The sequence below is a fragment of the Leucoraja erinacea genome, chromosome 1 (genome assembly GCF_028641065.1).
Source record: "Leucoraja erinacea ecotype New England chromosome 1, Leri_hhj_1, whole genome shotgun sequence".
NCBI classification, from domain to species: domain Eukaryota; kingdom Metazoa; phylum Chordata; class Chondrichthyes; order Rajiformes; family Rajidae; genus Leucoraja; species Leucoraja erinaceus.
The window spans coordinates 53,964,055-53,986,118 of NC_073377.1; the positions used below are offsets into that span (position 1 = coordinate 53,964,055).

Here is a 22,064-nt window from a genome sequence, read left to right on the forward strand (position 1 = left end):
GAACGTCCTTTAATTTTGAGGCTATGATATCTAGTTCTAGACTCTCCCATGAATGGAAACATCCTCTCCACATCCATTCTATCCAAGCCTTTCAGTATTCTGTATGTTTCAATGAGGTCCCCCTTCATTCTTCTAAACTCCAGCGACTACAGGCCTAGGGCCGACAAACACTCATCATAGGTTAAAGTGAAAAGCAGAATCCAGGATAAATATCCAAGCACAAATCACGATTAAACTAGAATTATGCATTAGAAATGGTGCATCTTGAATGGTTTAAGCCAAGGGTCTCCAAACTATGGCCCGTGGGCTACATTCGGCCCGCCACGAAATTTAATCCGGCCTGCAGCAAGCTCTGAGCTCTGGACTCCCCTCGGGTCCTAAAGTCCGCCCACTACTCCTGTTTGTGCATCGGAACTGGAATATTTTTTGGTCTCCAGATTTGAGGAAAGACGTTCTTGCTATTGAGGGAGTGCAGCGTAGGTTCACGAGGTTAATTCCCGGGATGGCGGGACTGTCATATGTTGATAGAATGGAGCGGCTGGGCCTGTATACTCTGGAATTTAGAAGGATGAGAGGTGATCTTACTGAAACATACAAGATTATTAAGGGATTGGACACGCGAGAGGCAGGAAACATTTTCCTGATGTTGGGGGAGTTTAAGAATAAGAGGTGGGCCATTTAGAACAGAGATGAGAAAAATCTTTTTCACCCAGAGTTGTGAATCTGTGGAATTCTCTCAGAAGGCAGTGGAGGAAGATTCTCTGGGTGCGGGTTCCTGATTGTGGATGATCAGCCAAGATCACAGTGAATGGCGGTGCTGGCTCGAAGGGCCGAATGGCCTACTCCTGCACCTATTGTCTCTTGTCTATTACATCAATTACTTGAACGTTATGATTTTGTGGTATCATCTTCTAACCTAGTCTTTCAGGATCAAGGTTGGCTAACTTCCACTTCAGATTTTCTGGACTCTGAAGTGACCTAAGAGGTTAAAGAGGGAACTGTGGACTTTTCCACCGATGGGACAAAGGGTGGCCTGCTGGGCAAGAAGGAGGGAAGTTTGTGAGATGGTCTGCTCCTTCCACCACCCATACAGAACTTCTGTGTGCTGCTAATGCACGGCCTTGAGGTTCTGAATGCAATCCCAAGCACCCGTTCGTACTGAGCATTTGTGGCACAGTAGCCTCCAGTAATTGGTGGGAATGTGTCAATTAGAACACGGAACAGGATGGCACAGGACAAGTCTGTACCAAACATGATGCCAAGTCCAACCCTTATCTTCCTACACATAATCCAAATCCCTTCATTCTCAGCATATCCATGTGCCTATCCAAAAGTCTCTTCAATGCCACTTTTGTCACTATGCCACCACCCACCCAACCACCACCTCTCGCAGCCCCTTCTAGGAACTTGTTATCCTCTGTGTTAACAAAACTTGCCCCACACATCTCCTTCAAACTTTGACCCTTCACTTTCAGGCTATGCCCTCTAATATTTGATATTTCCATCCTGAGAAGTACGTTCTGACGGTCTCTCAATTTTATACACTTCTGTTGGGTCTTCCTCACGGCCTCCAGTGAAATATACAAATCAGTCCAACTCCCTGCAGTGTGTGCCCTCTAATCCAGGCATCATTCTGGTAAACCTCCTGTGCCCCACTTTCCAAAGCCTCCACATCATTCCTGTAATGGGGCGACCTGAACTGCACTCCAAATACAACCTAACTAAACCCCTTTAAAGCTGCATCGTGACTTACCCTCATCACTCTCCTTCATCTCCTCCTCAAATATGCTTCAAGGAAGATTGAGCATATCTTTGAATTATTTATGTTTCGGCTTGCCCGATTTTCTCCTCTCACAGCAGAACTTAGAATGGAGTGTGTGATTGGGGAGTGAGGTATTTGGCATGCAAATGTCATGATCTCCCAGCATAGTTGATAGAATAATTAGGGTCTCTGTTGGGGTTGATAACTAAAGAGAGAATGCTCATGTCAGTTTGCTCTCTTAACTGTCAGAGTTCGAAATTAGCGGTTGCCCGGGTGCCATTGACCACCCAAAGTGCTGCCCGGGCAACCTAAACGCCGAGTCATTTTGCCCGGCTTGGCACGCAGATACTGGTTTATACCGATAGACACAAAAAACTGGAGTAACTCCGCGGGTCAGGCAGCATCTCTGGAGAACAGGAACGTGACGTTTCGTGTCGGCGGCGGCTGTATTGCGGGGCAAAGATACTAGGTGCGTGGTAACGAAGGGTCGGAGCGAATGTCGGGCCCCGAACAGCAGCAACAACTGCTCCACCGCCTCCTCCTCCCGCACCCCGCCCGGCGGAAGGAGGCCTCCCTCTCTCTCCCTCCCTCCCTCCTCCCAGCCTCGGCATGCGAGAGGGGTTGTTTTGAAAGCACCGTTGGCGGATTTGCAATCAGCGGCCGCTATCAGCCTGATAACGGCCACTGCTTGCAAATCCACCAACGCCGCTTTCAAAACAACCCCTCTCGCGTGCCGAGACCGGATGGAAGGAAGGAGGGAGGGAGGGAGAGGGAGAGGGGTCTCCGCTGTCTGAAGCAGCTGTACCAAAGATCCTATAGCTATAGGATCTTTGAGCTGCACCGCTCGGCCCCGCACCTTCCTGATTTTGAAGTACTGTATCAAACTTTGTGATTACAACAGCATTGTGAGTTGAGAACTGATATCAGAAGCATTGATAAACTTGAGGAATGTGAGCAGGTGATAATTGGACAATACAATGTGATGTATTGAAACATCATGAAACTATATATCTATATACTTTTGTTTGTGTGTGTGTGTGTGTGTGTTTTTAACAAACATTGTGTACCCAGCTGCTGGCATCACAATGCCTTTGCACCTGGACCTGCTGGCCCTGCACCCCCAGCCTGCCTGTTGGCCCTGCCCTGCCCCGCTGACCTCGCAATGCCTTTGCACCTGGCCCGCCTGCCTCCTGGCCCTGTCCGGCCCCCCCCCCCCAGCCTGCCAGGTTGTTCCAATTCCATTGTTTTTTTTTATTGAATTGAATTGAATTATTTCTCACTTAACATCTCCCCCCCCCCCTCCCCCCCTCCCCCTCCTCCCCCCCTGCCCCCCCCTCCCCCCCTTGAGTGGTCGTGGGGGGTGACGTAACTCGCAGTGTGAGCAAGAAGGCAGCGGGGTATATTTCAAAGGTTTTACGGCAGCGACAGGCTGGACCTGAGAGCTCTAATACAGGGCCTGACTTGCTCGTTCTTCACTCACAGCGCGTGCCGCAGTCTTCAGCTAAGATCTTTGGTCTTCAGTCGACAGGGCGACTTTTGAAGAACGGGAGGAGGAGGGAGGGGTGGGAGGTGACGTCAGTCATAGCGCGAGCAGACGGCAGGCAGGCAGACCCATTGTCATGTCATCAGCGAAAAACAGGCATTTTGATTTCAAAGTTTGATCGGATTTGTGAACATTTTTATTAATAACTCAAGAAATAAAGTATAACATTTTTATGAAAGCCGATTTCGGACTCCAGGGGGTAAATCTCTACCAGAATACGTAAAAATGTTCTCGTTCGCGCGTCGTTTTTTCAAGGAGATCCAAGATTAAAGTTTTATGGTTATAATGGATAAAATACTCTGCCTTCATTTCAAGCAGCATGTCGGTTCTTACACCCAGAATATTGGGGATTCCGAGATCTTTAAAAACTGCCATCTGAACGTAGGGTAGGAAAGGCCAAATGGAGATGGTTGTGTTCTTTTAAAACAATATTTTGTGAGTAAAGGAAAGAAGGTGCATTTTCTCACTGAACGTTAAGATTAACCTTATAGAAACATATAAAATTATAAAAGGACTGGACAAGCTAGATGCAGGAAAAATGTTCCCAATGGTGGGCGAGTCCAGAACCAGGAGCCACAGTCTTAGAACAAAGGGGAGGTCATTTAAGACTGAGGTGAGAAAAAACGTTTTCACCCAGAGAGTTGTGGATTTATGGAATTCCTTGTCACAGAGGGTAGTGGAGGCCAAGTCACTGGATGGATTTAAGAGAGAGTTAGATAGTGCTCTAGGGGCTAGTGGAATCAAGGGATATGGGGGGAAGGCAGGCATGGGTTATTGATAGGGGATGATCAGCCATGATCACAATGAATGGCGATGCTGGCTCGAAGGGCCGAATGGCCTCCTCCTGCACCTATTGTCTATGTTTCTATGTAACCAGTAAATCTCGACTACTGTTTTGTCTCGGCTACCTGCTAGTCCCCTTACCTTCAGTTCTCACTGATTATGACAACATCATCACCATCTAGTTCTTCCCGGTCTCCTTGCTATTTTCAGTTTAGCTGCTTACTTGGGCTGTTTCTGTGATTTCGGGAAGCAAGCTTTATGCCCCGAGTCTGTCAATTGACAGCCTCTACATCAGAACCATATGTAAAGGAGTGATAAAATGAGTTGATTCTGTTAATAATTAACAATTGCGGATAAAGCAAATTAATTACAAAGTTGCCATTTGTGAAGGAGTAGGAAATTTGGAGAAACTTAGGTAGAGTGTGGCTGGAAACTCAATGCCATGGGTGTAGTTGAAGTGAGTACGCACAGAAGGAAGAAAAGAATACGTGTCACTTAATAATAAGGCTCGTTGAGGAATGGTGAGAGATGGATCATGAGAGATGTGGAGACTTAACATTTGTATGGATCCGTTAGGGTAATTGATCTGTTTCTGTTCTGTGAATACTTTGTGATCAATGAAGTGTTCAATTGTATCTTAAGAAGATTTTAAGTGTTATGCATTTCTCCATATAGGCTTTCCAAACAACCAGATGCTACCTCTCCTCAAATCGGTCAGCCCATCAATCACAAAGAATCCAATTTTTTAGACTTGACATATTTCAATTAGCCCGATAAAACACTAGACAAGTGTAACACTTCATAAAAAGGTTGAGGGCAGAAGTGACCCATCTGTGAAAGACATCTGAATGTTTTTGATAGCTTTGTTTTCTTATAAATTAGCAAGAATACGTTTTCCTTCGATCAATTTATCTGATTTTAACTTTGCACCTGTGGATCATGAATATATCATGAATTATGTCATGAATACATTTCTACAAACATTTGTGTGGGATGGCCAATTTTTCTTTATGGTTTTATATTTTCACGTATTTTAATATTCATTTACAGGATGTGGACCCAAATCCCTAATTACCCTTCTGGAGATGAACCACCGTTTTGAACTGCTGTAGTCTGTTTAGTGAAAGCACTCCTCCAATGTTGTTGAATTATGGCTTGCAGAATTTAGGTCCACTAATGATCAAGGAACTGCAGTACAGTGCGCAACGTGGCAGAGAGTCTGTGCATCATTCTGACATCCATATGGTCCTTGTAATTGACTTTCAAGATAGTTTAGGTTGCATGTTTGAGAGGTGAAATAGTTGTGGCAGATTGTTACCGCATATTTTCTAGATGTGAAATATTGCCACCATGATGGCAATGATGAACAGTCTGAAGAAGGGTTTTGGCCCGAAACGTTGCCTATTTCCTTCGCTCCATAGATGCTGCTGCACCTGCTGAGTTTATCCAGCATTTTTGTGTACCTTCGATTTTCCAGCATCTGCAGTTCCTTCTTAAACAGTCTGAAGAAGGGTCTCAACTCGAAACGTCACCCATTCCTTCTCTCCAGAGATGCTGCCTGTCCTGCTGAGTTACTCCAGCATTTTGTGTCTATCTTCGGTTTAAACCAGCATCTGCAGTTCCTTCCTACACATGATGGTGAATGAAGTAGGTTAGGTACCAACCTAAATATGGTGATGGTTACTTTACTCTGAAAGCTGTCAAATTTAAGTGTAAGGTTTGTGATAACCCAAAGGAAGCTGATGCAAGAGGATTTTAGATGTTGTAATAGTTCATACTCTGGTTCTGTTGGAGGTAGTCATCGCCTGAAATCTAATTTTGTACTTTATTAGCTGACATGCAGGCACGGGTTGCCTTGTTATCTGAAGAACTGCAAATGCAGTTAAATATCATGCAATTTGCAGTCAACTCCCCTGGTTCTGAAAATGATGAAGAAGACCATTCATGAAGCAGTTGAAGATGATTAGATTAGGGGTACTTCCAGCAAACTCTTGCAGCGATGTCCTGGCCTATGATAGTTTACCTCCTACACCACCAATTATTTTTATCTGTGTGAAATGTGATTCCAGCCAGGGAGAACTTACTCCGATTGATTTAAGTGTTATTTGGACTCCTTGATATCATATTTAAGTCAAATGCTAGCTCCATATGGAAGATAATCACTCTAATTTCTCATGTAGAATTATTTTGTCTGTTTGGAGTGAAGCTGTAAAGAGGCTGCAGCTGAAAGATCTCAGTGAAACACAAACTGAGACACAATAAGTGCTGCTTGGTAGTGTTGCTGATAAAGCCATTATTCTTCTATGGCCAAATAATCTTATCATCTGTCTGAGTCTGGCTCAGTTATTGCAAGGATATTGTTGCACAACATGCAGACCTGCTGAGGCTGCAGCATGAACATGAGACTTATCTCCAAAATTACTACTGTGGTTACAACCACATGCCTCGCATGAAAATACACATCTTCAACAGGTTGATTATTGATATTGAGGTAAAACAGGATATTGCTGTTTTAATTATTCATCACCTGCCACAGAATCTGTTTGGCAGTTGTCACCTTAAAGACATGATCAGCTCGGGCAATGTTGATACTATCAACTCACTCCTGGTGTTGAATTTTCAAATACCCTTTGCAGTGGACACGCCATTCCCATTTCCTGTTTGAAGTGATGCTAGACATGGAGAGGTACTGATTCATTAGCCATGTCGGGCAGCAGATGATAATCAGTGGGCAGTTTCACTGCCAGTATTTGACTTGCTGCCATGAACCTTCATTGTCTCTGGATTTGATACTGAGGAGACTGCCTGTGCAGGCTGTCTGTTTAGTCTTTGGGACCACTTGCCTAAATTTTCATGAAGAGCTCTTTGCAAAGTTGCCTGTGCAAGCCGTGTTTTTATTTTCATCCCTAAATCTGATGCCTAGGTCAATACTGTACTGTTTTAAAGCTAGTACATTTTATTTCTGTTGATTTAAATTGTGGTTAAATATCTGAAGAATATTATAATTTTTAACAGTATATTTAGCCCATGAAAGAAAGATTTGTGTTTACCTGCCATCCCGAGGACTTCCTTCCCTGTCGTCTCAAGTTAATAGAGTCTCAACTTGAATCCAAGTAGATTTTACTTTTGCATGGTTAGAGATCTTGGTGCACATCAGAGAGAGTTTATGTTGTGTCATGATGAACACAATCTCATACTCAAAGTACTGAATAGAAAAGTTCATCGTTTTCAAGAGGCTCATGAATTGGAAAGACCTCTGGCTCACTTTTCATGAACTCAAACCCTGATTAAATTTTCTTAATATTCATTGAATGGAAACATGGCAGATTGGCATGTTACAATTCAGTGATTATCCAGGTTAAAATGTTCATCAACTATCAGTCAACATGCTGGCTAAGCCTTCACATAAAAGCTATGTTTTTAGGATAGAATCGCAAATAGAGCTACTGCTTCAATTCTGTTAACCCGTACTCAAACCTGACATCAGGTGCTATCTGTGTGGAATTTGTGTATCCTCCGTCTGACCACAGAGTTTACTACTGTAAATGTTTGCATGTAGAATCTGAGACATTAATTAACGAGAATTTAAAACTAGATTAGTGTGGGATTAGTTTAAATGGTTGCTTGATGGCTGGCCTGGATATTGCGGACCATGGGACTGTGCTTTCTGTACCAACCCTTAAGTACTGCAGGGCATAATCAAAATACAATCTTCAGTAGGAGGTGTGCTTCCTCTGGGTAAATCGTCAGCCATGGGGCCTATTTTTGTATCAGTCATGTGTGAATCACATCACTTGCATTTAAGTACGGAGATCAATGAAAATGGTCATTGCATTGCATCAAAGATGACAGGAAACAAAAGACAACAATATGCCATTTTCATTGGATCTACTGTGGGTTTACTTTGCTAATTAGTCTTTATATAAAATCTAGAATCTAGTAGTAATGAAAGCTTCAGCGAGGTGTTTGATGAGGCTCCGTATGGTAGGCTACTCTGTAAGGTTAGATCGCAAGGAATCTAAGGAAAGAAAATTGGCTTCATGGAAGGAAGCAGAGGTGATGGTGGAATGATGATTTTGGGACTGGAGGCCTGTGACTAGTGATGTACTTCATTGTGTTGAGCCCATTGCTGTGAGTGTTTTTTATATCAACGATTTGAATGAGACTGCACGGCATAATTAATAAGTTTGCAGATGACACTAAAGTGGGTGATGTAGTAGCCATTTAGCTTAACTCAGTATGTTATAACTATAACCAGTTACCTTTAAAGTTTATCTGCCTGTAATTATGTGGGTAGGATTTATACGTAGTCTGAGGCGCCTTTGAGGCTGGGATTCCCGCGCCGAGGCCCTGGTAGTTAGTTTAGTTTGAAGAAACATGGGGGAGAGGTCACAGCTTTAGCCCATGCACGAGTATGACCACGAGTAAGATTAAGACGTACTTATACAAGAAGAAGTTTGGATGAATATCTTACTGTTTTTTGTACTACAATAAAGAAACTATTAATCAAGAGACTTTGTTTGGAAGATTTATCTTTCGATGGCATTGAATGTCTCGTGGAGAGCTCGTGAGTGCGTTTCGATTATCTCCTGATCCCCTGTCTTCAATCATAGTGACTAAAGGAAGGATTCCTTGAAACAATATAAAAATCTGTCACTATAGGTGGTATTGTAGATAATGAAGATGGTTATGAAATATTCTAGCAGTGGGATATTTCAAAGCCGTCAGTGATCAGTGGGCAAGTGGGCAGAGAAGTGGTTAATGGAGTGTAATGAGTGGCTGCTAGGAACTGTAATGTCCTGCAGATCGATGCTGGAAGTAGATTTAATAAACATGTGTTGTATCTTGATATGTGTTTGACTCCACTCATTACGTGGTGTCAGAAGTGGGATGACATTGGAAGTTGACTTCAGGCCACTGAACCGTGGGAGCTCCACCCACGCCACTCTCGAGGGTCTGACTCCGAGGAGCACGGGAACAGCAGCATTTAGCAAAGTGGTTTAATTTCTTGCACAAATTACAGGCTTTACCAGATGCAACACAGAACTGCCGTCCCGTAGCATGAAAATAGTTGCAATTTTTACATCGAACAGCAGACCCTCTCTGCTGCCAGGCAGGGGAGGGCTCAGAACGGGTGTTACGAGAGGGGGTGTCTGTAAGATTGACACTATAATGCGAACGGTGACCGGAGGGCACAGTGTGGGAAGAGGTTATCTCAGCAATCCGACAGGCATGCTCCGCTTGGTTAAGGGTTAGGTCAGTATTACGAAGAGGTTCACTGCTTAACTTGCTATCAAGCATACCTCCACACGCTTTTCACGGATCAGTTCATCGCACAGAACACGAAACTGGCAGCGTGCAGCCATGTGTTTCAAGTCACTAATAAAACGTTCAATCGGTTCATCAATCTGTTGCATACGAGCATAAAACTTTGTACATTCAATAATGTAGTTCAAGGGCAGGTCGCACAACTGTTTAGACTTTGCATGCAAAATGGCAGGGTCATCAATCGTCTCTGCAGGCACTAGGACCTGTCCATTAGCACCCAAAACGGCAGGCTCAAATGTAAAATTGTCGGCCCAATTCATTGCCTCAGGTCCTGCTAAGTTGAGCAATACAGAAGCACGCACATTGGGGGGGGGGTTGTTGCTATGAACGATGCAAACATAGTGAGTGTAGTCACGCTCGAAAAGACGCCAGCGTTCAGCAGTGTCAGTGTTTGACTTCACTCATTACAAGAATATAATGTAGATAAGTGTGAGGTGTTGCATTTTGGGCAGTCAAACCAGGGGAGGACCTTCACAGGGCCCTGGGGAGCATTGTAGAATGGAGTGGATCTAGGAGTGCAGGTACATTCTTCCTTGAAAAGTGGTGTCCAGGATGGTCAAGAAGGCTTTCTCACATTGGCCTTCATCAGTCAGGATACTGTGTATAGAAGTTGGGATGGTATGTTACGGTTGTCCAAGACTTGGCGAGGCCACATTTGGGATATTGTGTTCAGTTTTGGTGACACTGCCAGGATCATGATGAAAATCTACACGGGTCCCACCTGCCTGCATTTGGCCCATGTCTCTTTAAACCTTTCCTATCCATGTCTTTTAAATGTTATAATTGCTGCCTAAACTACCCTTTCTGGCAACTCATTCCATATACCCTTTCATGTGAAAAGTTGCCCTCAGATTCCTATTAAATCTTTCCCCTGTTACCTTAAATCTATGTCCTCTGGCATTTGATTTCCCTGCTTTGGATAGTTTCTGCTCATCTACCCTATCTATTTCTTTCACGATCTTATACACCTCTATGAGATCACCTCTCATCCTCCTATGCTCCATGCAAAACAGCCCAACCTCTCTCTCTAGCTCAGGGCCCAGTCTGGAAACATCTTCATAAATCTTCTCGGCACTCTTTCCAGCTTAAGAACATCTTTCTTAAAAGGGTGACCAAAATTGAATACAATACCCCAACTGTGGCCTCACCAGTGCCTTGTACAGCTGTAACATAACATTCCAACTTCAATACTCAGTACCCTGACTATCAAGGCTAATGTGCCAGAAGCCGCCTCGATCACCCTATCTACCTGTGACGCCACTTTCAAAGAACTGCAAGATCCTGCTGCTCTATAGCACTCCCCGGAGCCCTACCATTTACTGTGATGGTCCTGCCCTGAATAGATTTACCAAAATGAAACGGCTCACATTTATCTGCATAGAAACATAGAAATATAGAAAATAGGTGCAGGAGTAGGCCATTCGGCCCTTCGAGCCTGCACCGCCATTCAATATGATCATGGCTGATCATCCAACTCGGTATCCTGTACCTACCTTCTCTACGTACCGCCTGATCCCTTTAGCCACAAGGGCCACATCTAACTCCCTCTTAAATATAGCCAACAAACTGGCCTCAACTACCTTCTGTGGCAGAGAATTCCAGAGATTCACCACTCTCTGTGTGAAAAATGTTTTCCTCATCTCTATCCTAAAAGATTTCCCCCTTATCCTTAAACTGTGACCCCCTTGTTCTGGACTTCCCCAACATCTGGAACAATCTTCCTGCATCTAGCCTGTCCAATCCCTTAAGAATTTTGTAAGTTTCTATAAGATCCCCCCTCAATCTTCTAAATTCTAGCGAGTACAAAACGAGTCTATCCAGTCTTTCTTCATATGAAAGTCCTGACATCCCAGGAATCAGTCTGGTGAACCTTCTCTGTACTCCCTCTATGGCGAGAATGTCTTTCCTCAGATTAGGAGATCAAAACTGTACGCAATACTCCAGGTGTGGTCTCACCAAGACCCTGTACAACTGCAGTAGAACATCCCTGCTCCTATACTCAAATCTTTTTGCTATGCATGCTAACATACCATTCGCCTTCTTCACTGCCTGCTGCACTTGCATGCCTACTTTCAATGACTGGTGTACCATGACACCCAGGTCTCGTTGCATCTCCCCCTTTCCTAATCGGCCACCATTCAGATAATAATCTACTTTCCTGTTTTTGCCACCAAAGTAGATAACCTCACATTTATCCACATTATACTGCATCTGCCATGCATTTGCCCACTCACCCAGCCTATCCAGGTCACCTTGCAGCCTCCTAGCATCCTCCTCACAGCTAACACTGCCCCCCAACTTCGTGTCATCCGCCAACTTGGAGATGTTGCATTCAATTCCCTCGTCCAAATCATTAATATATATCGTAAATAGCTGGGGTCCCAGCACTGAGCCTTGCGGTACCCCACTAGTCACTACCTGCCATTGTGAAAAGGACCCGTATACACCTACTGTTTGCTTCCTGTCTGCCAACCAGTTCTCTATCCACATCAATACTGAACCCCCAATATCGTGTGCTTTAAGTTTGTATACTAATCTCTTATGTGGGACCTTGTCAAAAGCCTTTTGAAAGTCCAGATATAACACCTCCACTGGTTCTCCCTTATCCACTCTACTAGTTACATCCTCGAAAAATTCTATAAGATTCGTCAGACATGATTTACCTTTCATAAATCCATGCTGACTTTGTCCAATGATTTCTTCACTTTCCGAATGTGCTGCTATCCCATCTTTAATAACTGATTCTAGCAGTTTCCCCACTACCGATGTTAGACTAACTGGTCTGTAATTCCCCGTTTTCTCCCTCCCTCCCTTTTTAAAAAGTGGGGTTACATTAGCTACCCTCCAATCCTCAGGAACTACTCCAGAATCTAAAGAGTTTTGAAAAATTATCACTAATGCATCCACTATTTCTGGGGCTACTTCCTTAAGTACTCTGGGATGCAGCCTATCTGGCCCTGTGGATTTATCGGCCTTTAATCCATTCAATTTACCCAACACCACTTCCCGGCTAACCTGGATTTCACTCAGTTCCTCCATCTCATTTGACCCCCGGTCCCCTGCTATTTCCGGCAGTTTATTTATGTCTTAGTGAAGACAGAACCAAAGTAGTTATTCAATTGGTCTGCCATGTCCTTGTTCCCCATGATCAATTCACCTGTTTCTGACTGCAAGGGACCTACATTTGTTTTAACTAATCTTTTTCTCTTCACATATCTATAAAAGCTTTTGCAGTCAGTTTTTATGTTCCCTGCCAGTTTTCTTTCATAATCTATTTTCCCTTTCCTAATTAAGCCCTTTGTCCTCCTCTGCTGGACTTTCTCCCAGTCCTCTGTTAGGCTGCTTTTTCTGGCTAATTTGTACGCTTCATCTTTTGTTTTGATACTATCCCTGATTTCCCTTGTTATCCACGGATGCACTACCTTCCCTGATTTATTTTTTTACCAATGGGATGAACAATTGTTGTAGTTCATCCATGCAGTCATTAAATGCCTTCCATTGCATATCCACCGTCAACCCATTAAGAATCAATTGCCAGTCTATCTTGGCCAATTCACGTCTCATACCCTCAAAGTTACCTTTCTTTAAGTTCACTACCCTTGTTTCTGACTTAACAATGTCACTCTCCATCCTAATGGAGAACTCAAACATATTATGGTCACTCTTGCCCAAGGGGCCACGCACAACAAGACTGCTAACTAACCCTTCCTCATTACTCAATACCCACACTAGAATAGCCTGCTCTCTCGTTGGTTCCTCTACATGTTGGTTTAGAAACCTATCCCGCATACATTCCAAGAAATCCTCTTCCTCAGCACCCTTGCCAATTTGATTCACCCAATCTATATGTAGATTGAAGTCACCCATTATAACTGTTTTACATTTGTTGCACGCATTTCTAATTTCCTGTTTGATGCCATCCCCAACTCCACTACTACTGTTATGTGGCCTGTACACAACTCCCACTAGAGTTTTCGGCCCCTTAGTATTTCGCAGCTCTACCCATATCGATTCCACATCCTCCAAGCTAATGTCCTTCGTTTCTATTGCGTTAATCTGCTCTTTAACCAGCAACGCTACCCCACCTCCTGTCCCTTTCTGTCTATCCCTCCTGAATATTGAATATCCCTGGTCTTGGTCACCCTGGAGCCATGTCTCCGTGATCCCAACTATATCATAGTCATTTATTGCTATCTGCACATTCAACTCATTCACCTTATTACGAATGCTCCTTGCATTGTGACACAAAGCCTTCAGGCTTGTTTTTACAACACTCTTACCCCTTATACTATTATGTTGAAAAGTGGCCCTTTTTGATTTTTGCCCCGGATTTGTCTGCCTGCCACATTTCACCTTGCTACCTATTGCTTCTACCCTCATTTTACACCCCTCTGTCTCTACGCTCACACATTTAAGAAACCCTTTCCCTTTAACTCCATCCTCAACTATCCCATTCGACACCCCACCCCCCTAATTCAGTTTAAAACCACCCGTGTAGCAGTGGCAAACATGCCTGCCAGAATGCTGGTCCCCCGTCTATTAAGATGCAATCCGTCTCTTTTGTACAGTTCCCCCTTACCCCAAAACAGATCCCAGTGATCTAAGAATCTAAATCCCTGCCCCGTGCACCAGTTCCTCAGCCACACGTTCAGGTCCCGTATCTCCCTGTTCCTGCTCAGCAAGAGGAACTGGAAGCAAACCGGAGATAACAACCCTGGAGGTCCTGCTTTTCAGCATTTTTCCGAGCTCTCTAAAGTCACTCTGCAGAATATTCATCCCTTTCTTTCCGACATCGTTTATGCCGACATGCACTACCACTTCCGGCTGTTCACCTTCGCCCTTGAGGATTTTCTGCACTCTGTCCATGACATCCTGGATCTTGACACCAGGAAGGCAGCACACCATCCTCGAATCCCGTCTGTTGCCGCAGAAACCCCTGTCCGTACCTCTCACAATGGAGTCTCCCACTACAATGGCGTTGCCTGACTTAGGCCTTTTTTGGTTTTGGCTCAACCCCTATTCACATCGCAAGCCAGTCCGCCGCTCAGTGTAAACACGTCTTCTGTCCCGGCATCAAACTCCATTAACCATTCCTCTTACGACTTGCCCAACTGATCAAGATCCTGCTATATCCTTAGATAACCATCTTCGCAATCTACAATACCACCCATTTTAGTATCATCTGTCATGAGTATAATGTCAGGGGGATGCCATCTGGATGTACCTAGAAGATTTTAAAAAGGGAGGGAGAGAGAAAACGGGGAATTACAGACCAGTTAGTCTAACATCGGTAGTGGGGAAAATGCTAGAGTCAGTTATTAAAGATGGGATAGCAGCACATTTGGAAAGTGGTGAAATCATTGGACAAAGTCAGCATGGATTTAAGAAAGGTAAATCATGTCTGACGAATCTTATAGAATTTTTCGAGGATGTAACTAGTAGAGTGGATAAGGGAGAACCGGTGGATGTGTTATATCTGGACTTTCAGAAGGCTTTCGACAAGGTCCCGCAAACTTAAAGCACACGGTATTGGGGGTTCAGTATTGATGTGGATAGAGAACTGGTGGCAGACAGGAAGCAAAGAGTAGGAGTAAACGGGTCCTTTTCAGAATGGCAGGCAGTGACTAGTGGGGTACTGGAAGGCTCAGTGCTGGGACCCCAGCTATTTACAATATATATTAATGATTTGGACGAGGGAATTGAATGCAACATCTCCAAGTTTGCAGGTGACACGAAGCTGTTAGCTGTGAGGAGGATGCTAGGAGGCTGCAAGGTGACTTGGATAAGCTGGGTGAGTGGGCAAATGCATGGCAGATGCAGTATAATGTGGATAAATGTGAGGTTATCCACTTTGGTGGCAAGAAAGTAGACATTATCTGAATGGTGGCAGATTAGGAAAAGGGGAGATGCAACGAGACCTGGGTGTCAGTGTACACCAATCTTTGAAAGTAGGCATGCAGGTGCAGCAGGCAGTGAAGATAGTGAATGGTATGTTAGCATTCATAGCAAAAGGATTTGAGTATAGGAGCAGGGAGGTTCTACTGCAGTTGTACAGGGCCTTGGTGAGGCCACACCTGGAGTATTGCGTACAGTTTTGGTCTCCTAATCTGAGGAAAGACATGCTTGCCATAGAGGGAGTGCAGAGAAGGTTCACCAGACTGATTCCTGGGATGGCAGGACTTTCATATGAAGAAAGACTGGATAGACTCGGCTTGTACTCGCTAGAATTTAGAGGATTGAGGGGGGATCTTATAGAAACTTACAAAATTCTTAAGGGGTTGGACAGGCTAAATGCAGGAAGATTGTTCCCGATGTTGGGGAAGTCGAGAACAAGGGGTCACAGTTTAAGGATAAGGGGGAAGTCTTTCAGGACCTAGATGAAACTTTTTTTTCACACAAAGAGTGGTGAATCTGTGGAATTCTCTGGCACAGGAAGTAGTTGAGGCCAGTTCATTGGTTATATTTAAGAGGCAGTTAGATGTGGCCCTTGTGGCTAAAGGGATCAGGGGGTATGGAGAGAAGGCAGGTACAGGATACTGAGTTGGATGATCAGCCATGATCATATTGAATGGCGGTGCAGGCTCGAAGGGCTGAATGGCCTACTCCTGCACCTATTTTCTATGTTTCTATTCACAGTTGTCAGAAGTACTTGTGCTAGTTTTCGGGCCTGCAGATACTCTCATGGAACCTTCTTGCCAACCATGTGCACCCATGCTGAACGCACATGTTATCCATGTGGTTGTCCAGTCCAGCACACCAATGATGTCCTGATATCAACCTTACCATTGATGTGACATGAATACAGCCTTGATATTGAAAACGCGCTCCTATGATGTGAATTTTTTTTTAATACATTCCTCAAGTCGCCTAAAGAGTCGTAAAGTTTTTCTGGTTGCCGCCGGATTTCTAAATGTTCAAAACTATTCTGCGATTGTGGGCTTCACGTAGCTTGTCTTCTCTTATCGTAGATGCTATCGTAGGTGCTGTCGTAGGTTGTCGCCAGGATAACGCAGGTTGACACCAGGTGACGTTGGTTGGCGCCGGGTGCTGACATTGGTGAATTCCATTGGGGACTGCCTTCATCAACCGACGTCAACCGGCAACTGAATTGTCTTCAGTTGTCGCCGACAGGGTCGTTGTTTGTCATAGCTTGTCGCGGCTGGACGTAGGTTGACTTTGGTTGTCGTAGGTTGTCGCCTGTGTGGTGGTAGGTTGTCGTAGGTGTGGTCATAGGTGGATGTCCTAATGGGTCGCCGATTGTCGGTGGCTTGCCGTAGCTTGACGTCGACTAGGCGGTACGTTGTCATAGCATGTCGTAGACATTGCCCTGGGCGGGGGGGGGGGGTGGTCCAGTCGCCACTATTTTGGTGACCTGCTATGACTGTGACAGTCGCCGAAAAAATCGCCAAAATGGGACAGGCCCTTTACTTGCCAGACTTTATCTTGCCCATCTTTTCCTGGTTTCTTTCACCTCCTACCCTACCACATTCAGTCTGAAATGGTTCTTGACCTAAGACATCATCTATCCATGTTCTCCAGGGATGCTGCCTGACCCGCTGAGTTACTCTAGCCCCTTGTGTAAGGATATGTTGAGTTTAAATTAACAAAAAGTCCAAGTGATTGTTGATTGCATTTTAACTTGCTCTTGGTAGTTTAATTCATTCATTTTTTGTCCCTTCAGGTGCGTATTGAGACGGCTACAACCTTAAAGCTTGATATCCTTTTAAATGTATTTGGGAATGTACTATTCTGATGTCATATTTGCTTTTGTTCTTTCCTCTCAGAGATTATTGTGCTAATGATACCCTTTTGTGGTATTTAAGTGAGATTGTGCAGTGTGTGTGACAATAGACAATAGGTGCAGGAGTAGGCCATTCGTCCCTTCGAGCCAGCACCGCCATTCAATGTGATCATGGCTGATCATCCCCAATCAGTGCCCCGTTCCTGCCTTCTCCCCATATCCTCTGATTCCGCTGTTTTTAAGAGCCCTACTTAGCTCTCTCTTGAAAGCATCCAGAGAACCTGAGGCAGAGAATTCCACAGACTCACCACTCTCTGTGAGAAAAAGTGTTTCCTCGCTCCTTTCTAAATGGCTTACTCCTTATTCTTAAACTGTGGCCCCTAGTTCTGGACTCACCCAACATCGGGAACATGTTTCCTGCCTCTAGCATGTCCAAACCCTTAACATCCTATACGTTTCAATGAGATCCCCTCTCATCCTTCTAGACTCCAGAGTGTACAAGCCCAGCTGCTCCATTCTCTCAGCATATAACAGCCCCGCCATCCTGGGAATTAACCTTGTAAACCTACGCTGCACTCCCTCGATAGCAAGAATGTCCTTCCTCAAATTCCCCAAAACTGCATACAATACTCCAGGTGTGGTCTCACTAGGGCACTGTACATCTGCAGAAGGACCTCTTTGCTCCTATATTCGATTCCTCTTGTTATAAAGGCCAACATGCCATTTGCTTTCTTCACTGACTGCTGTACCTGCATGCTTACTTTCATAGACTGATGTACAAGGACCCCCAGATCCTGTTGTACTTTCCCTTTTCCCAACTTGATGCCATTTAGATAGTAATCTGCCTTCCAGTTTTTGCTACCAAAGTGGATAACCTCACATTTATCCGCATTAAACTTCATCTGCCATGCATCTGCCCACTCCACCAACCTGCATTCTCATAGCTTCCTCCTCACAGTTCACACTGCCACCCAGCTTTGTGTCATCTGCAAATTTGCTAATGTTACTTTGAATCCCTTCATCCAAATCATTAATGTCTATTGTAAATAGATGAGGTCCCAGCACCGAGCCTTGCGGTACCCCACTAGTCACTGCCTGCCATTCTGAAAGGGACCCGTTAATCCCTACTCTTTGTTTCCTGTCTGCCAACCACTTCTCTATCCATGTCAGCATTCTACCCTCAATACCAAGTGCCCTAATTTTGCCCACTAATCTCCTATGTGGGACTTTATCAAATGCTTTCTGAAAGTCCAGTTACACTATATCCACTGGCTCTCCCTTGTCCATTTTCCTAGTTACCTCTTCAAAAAATTCCAGAAGATTGGTCAAGCATGATTTCCCCTTCGTAAATCCATACTGACTCGGACCGATCCTGTTACTGCTATCCAAATGTTCGGCTATCTCATCTTTTATAATTGACTCCAGCATCTTCCCCACCACCGATGTCGGGCTAACTGGTCTATAATTCCCAGTTTTCTCTCTCCCGCCTTTCTTAAAAACATATGACTGATGACATAGACTGATAAGATTTCGACAGAAATTGTAAAATCATTGGTAAAATTTAAACTGTATATGGGTAATGTGGTGGCATAGGTTAAAAAATGCCTTTGTGATCAATATATTCTCAAGTTTATATTTTTCTTTCATGTTTCTCCATATCGGTAATTTTGTTTTATGTGTCTTTTTTGGACTATCTTCAGTGCTAGGTTTTTATTACTTAATAAAATATTAAATAATAAAAAATAGGACCATTAAATACCATTTCATGTGTTTTGAAGATCATCCTTATGTGATGGCAGACAAACGTTGTCAACTTACAATTGTCCATGTAGTATTAGTTGCCTGGGTTTATTCCTATACCCCAAAGGCGCCGACCAGTTAATTGACTGCAAAATATTACCCCATGATATAAGCAAGGAGCAAAATAATCAAAGGAAAATGGCCGGTGAAGTAGTAAGATTTGCTTATTTTAAAGTAAGTTAAGGAAGAAATTTCTGTAATTTTCTGTACTTGACAACTCTAAATGTAGAGAAATGTAATCCACTATCTAGAAAATCATCTCCAATCCAGAGAAATCAAAGTATTATTTCACAAGACTGTGAAAGGAATGGATATACTTTGAAACAATCAGATGGAAGATATCTATTTTGTACATATTTTTAATGATAATAGTTTCACCAGCTTGATCATTTACCATGGAATAAATAAGTTACTTTGGAGGCTGAGGTATCTGAAGGATCTAGTAAACATGCTTCATTGGGTCAGTGATATGAAAGCAAGTTTGATTAATGCTGAGGTCATGAATGAAATTGGCAGCAAGGAACCCATAATTATTGCCAATGCAAGCAATTATGTTTCAGTCCATCTGATGTTAACATGAAGGAAATTGTTATTCTTTGGCAATGTGATAACCTTTGTGTCGTTCACAAAGGCTTTATGCAAACATTTGAAAATAATCCCATGTAAATGAATGATGTAACTAGGCCTTATTATCAAATACCCACTCAACCCAATTTGCACTCAAGTACGCAACCCAATTTGCCCCTTTTGTAATTCCTGCCTGTTAAAAACAAGAAAATAGACACAAGAGCATAAGAATATAGATCATCATTGAATATAATCATGGGTGATGTTCCCCAAGCCTTAGCTGCTTACTTGCACCAGTTCCATATACAACTGAATTACCCAATCTTTCTAAAAACAAATCTACCTTCAGTGATGCAGCCCCCACTGTACGCTAAGTAGTCAGAGATTCACCAAATTATGATTTGTGGGGAATGTATCGTGATTTTGGCCAGCTTATTTTGACACTGGATCAGGATGTAGTACGCTGAAAAGCTCTAGGTGAAGCATCACTCAGCACTGGACAATTTTTACATTTTATCATGCCAATATATCAAGCCAATTAACCTACAGACCTGTCCATCTTTGGAGTGTGGGAGGAAACCAAAGATCTCGGAGAAAACCCACACATTGAGGCCTTTTCCATCTTGACATTCGGTTACAGTTGCTTGTTCAAATAATCCTTTCATGTTATAGTCTAATTTTGGGTCATAAGGTAATAAAGAGGATTTAAAATGTAAGACTGATAAAGACTAATGTAAGACTAATAAAGTTATCAGTATTTTCCATGTCAGTTGTATTTTCAATGATTGAAATGAGGTTGGAAATTGATTCCGATTTTATCACTTTTTTCTAGTATAGATTAATTGCTCGTGGTTTTGTGGGTTTATTATGCAGCTTATAACATTTTTACATTTTCAAACTGTCTATCCTTATAATGTACTGAAGTATTTGCTTGTTATCGATTTAGAAAAGTGTTACTCTTTAACTTGATTATTACCTGTGGATGATTTCGCGTTTAGAACGGAACAGTTTTTACCGGTAAGTAGTCTTTACTTTTAAATTAGTTTTGGCAAAATTGAAAATTATTTTTTCAATACTGGGCCTTTTTGTTTACTTGAGAATGATAAAGCAAATATTCTCAGTAGAACCAAGGCACCGTGAATTTTTACAGATATTATCCCTAAACTGCACATACTATGAAACGTTTTTGTTAGTTTCATTGTTGGCGCGTATGTATTAATAAAGCAGTTGCATAACCTTTCAAAATAGCTGACTTTTTATCACTGCAATATGGATCCAGAGATTTAAACATTAGGTGCATTCTTTATCAGAATTAGAAGCTCATTATCACGAGGTGCAAATAAAGTAACAAACCTTCCATTTTATGATTTCATTGTATTTCTTTATTTTCCTCTCCCTGATCAAAGGAATTGTTTTTTACCATACATCTTTCAAGACCATAATTGTTTTATTTATCGTTTCATCTGCTGAAGTTCTTTATGCTGTGATCAGCTGAGTAAATGTCAGTTTGTATTTATCCATAATGTAAAAAACATTTTCAAGTTTGCGTCCTTTTGATTGATACTGCTCCAAAACACTCAATCCATTCTCTTTCTATAATTTGAAAGCAGATTTTACTGCTTGGATTTAAGAGGTGTAATTTTTCTATTATCTACTGATCCAGCAGTGTAATATAAACTAAAACAATAATTTGTTGAATATTTTGTCAAATATAAACAGTAATAAAAATGATCACGGTCCCCGATTTGAATGCATTTTATATCTTCAAGCTCTAATAAACCAGACAGAACAGGAAATTTCACATGTGAGCACGGAAATTTGAAACTCTGAAAAAGGAAATTAAAGTATCTGTGGCCAAGATTTAATAAAAATGTAGTAGTGAAGATACATGAATGTTCAAATTAGTTTCCTTCAGCATATTTTAACGCACTTGAAAATTTATATATTCAGTATTAAATATTTCCATTACATAGCTCTTGAATTTAACACTACAAAGTAGAAAACAAAAGTTTGCTGACGTGATAAAATTTTGAATTTCTTTTAATATGCATTACCAAGTATATTTATGGTCCATCCAATGTACAGATTTGTCCTTGTGCATTGTTCTTAAGTTTGTACAGTCTTTCTGTCTTGATGCAGTGGTGTGATACTGCTGAGTGTTTTGGTTTTACCACTTTAGAGGATGGTCAACCATGGCTGGAGTTATACACAGGCCACACTGAACAGATGTAGTAAATGTCCTTCACTGAAAGGCAAACTAGTTACATTTTACAATAACCCAATCACTTTATGTGCATTTTTATTAAATCCCCAGATTTCTGTTTAGAAATGGATCTCAAAGTTCTCAGACTGCTGTGGTTGTTTGGAAGTCATATTCAATACGTCCCTAGTCCAAGTCGAGTTTCATTATGCATGGAACTTCCTTACCTATACTTCTTGATTTACTTGAGCATGGTTGTCTGACTTAAACCCTTTGCCTTCCATCACAGTGGGTTCACTGTGATGGATGTTTGTGTGAATTAAATTGTGTGTACGTCTAG

The 22,064-nt window shown here is 42.7% G+C and overlaps 1 protein-coding gene across 2 annotated transcripts in view; it reads left to right on the top strand.

The window, feature by feature from the left end:
- The window catches only part of ipo11 (importin 11), a 333,610-nt gene that overhangs the window by 119,773 nt on the left and 191,773 nt on the right, over positions 1–22,064 (top strand). For both annotated transcript variants that reach the window (XM_055634916.1, XM_055634917.1), the window contains exons 18-19: positions 17,098–17,131; positions 20,501–20,541. In XM_055634916.1, coding sequence (XP_055490891.1) covers positions 17,098–17,131; positions 20,501–20,541 — 75 coding nt within the window. The remainder of the gene's footprint in view (positions 1–17,097; positions 17,132–20,500; positions 20,542–22,064) is intronic.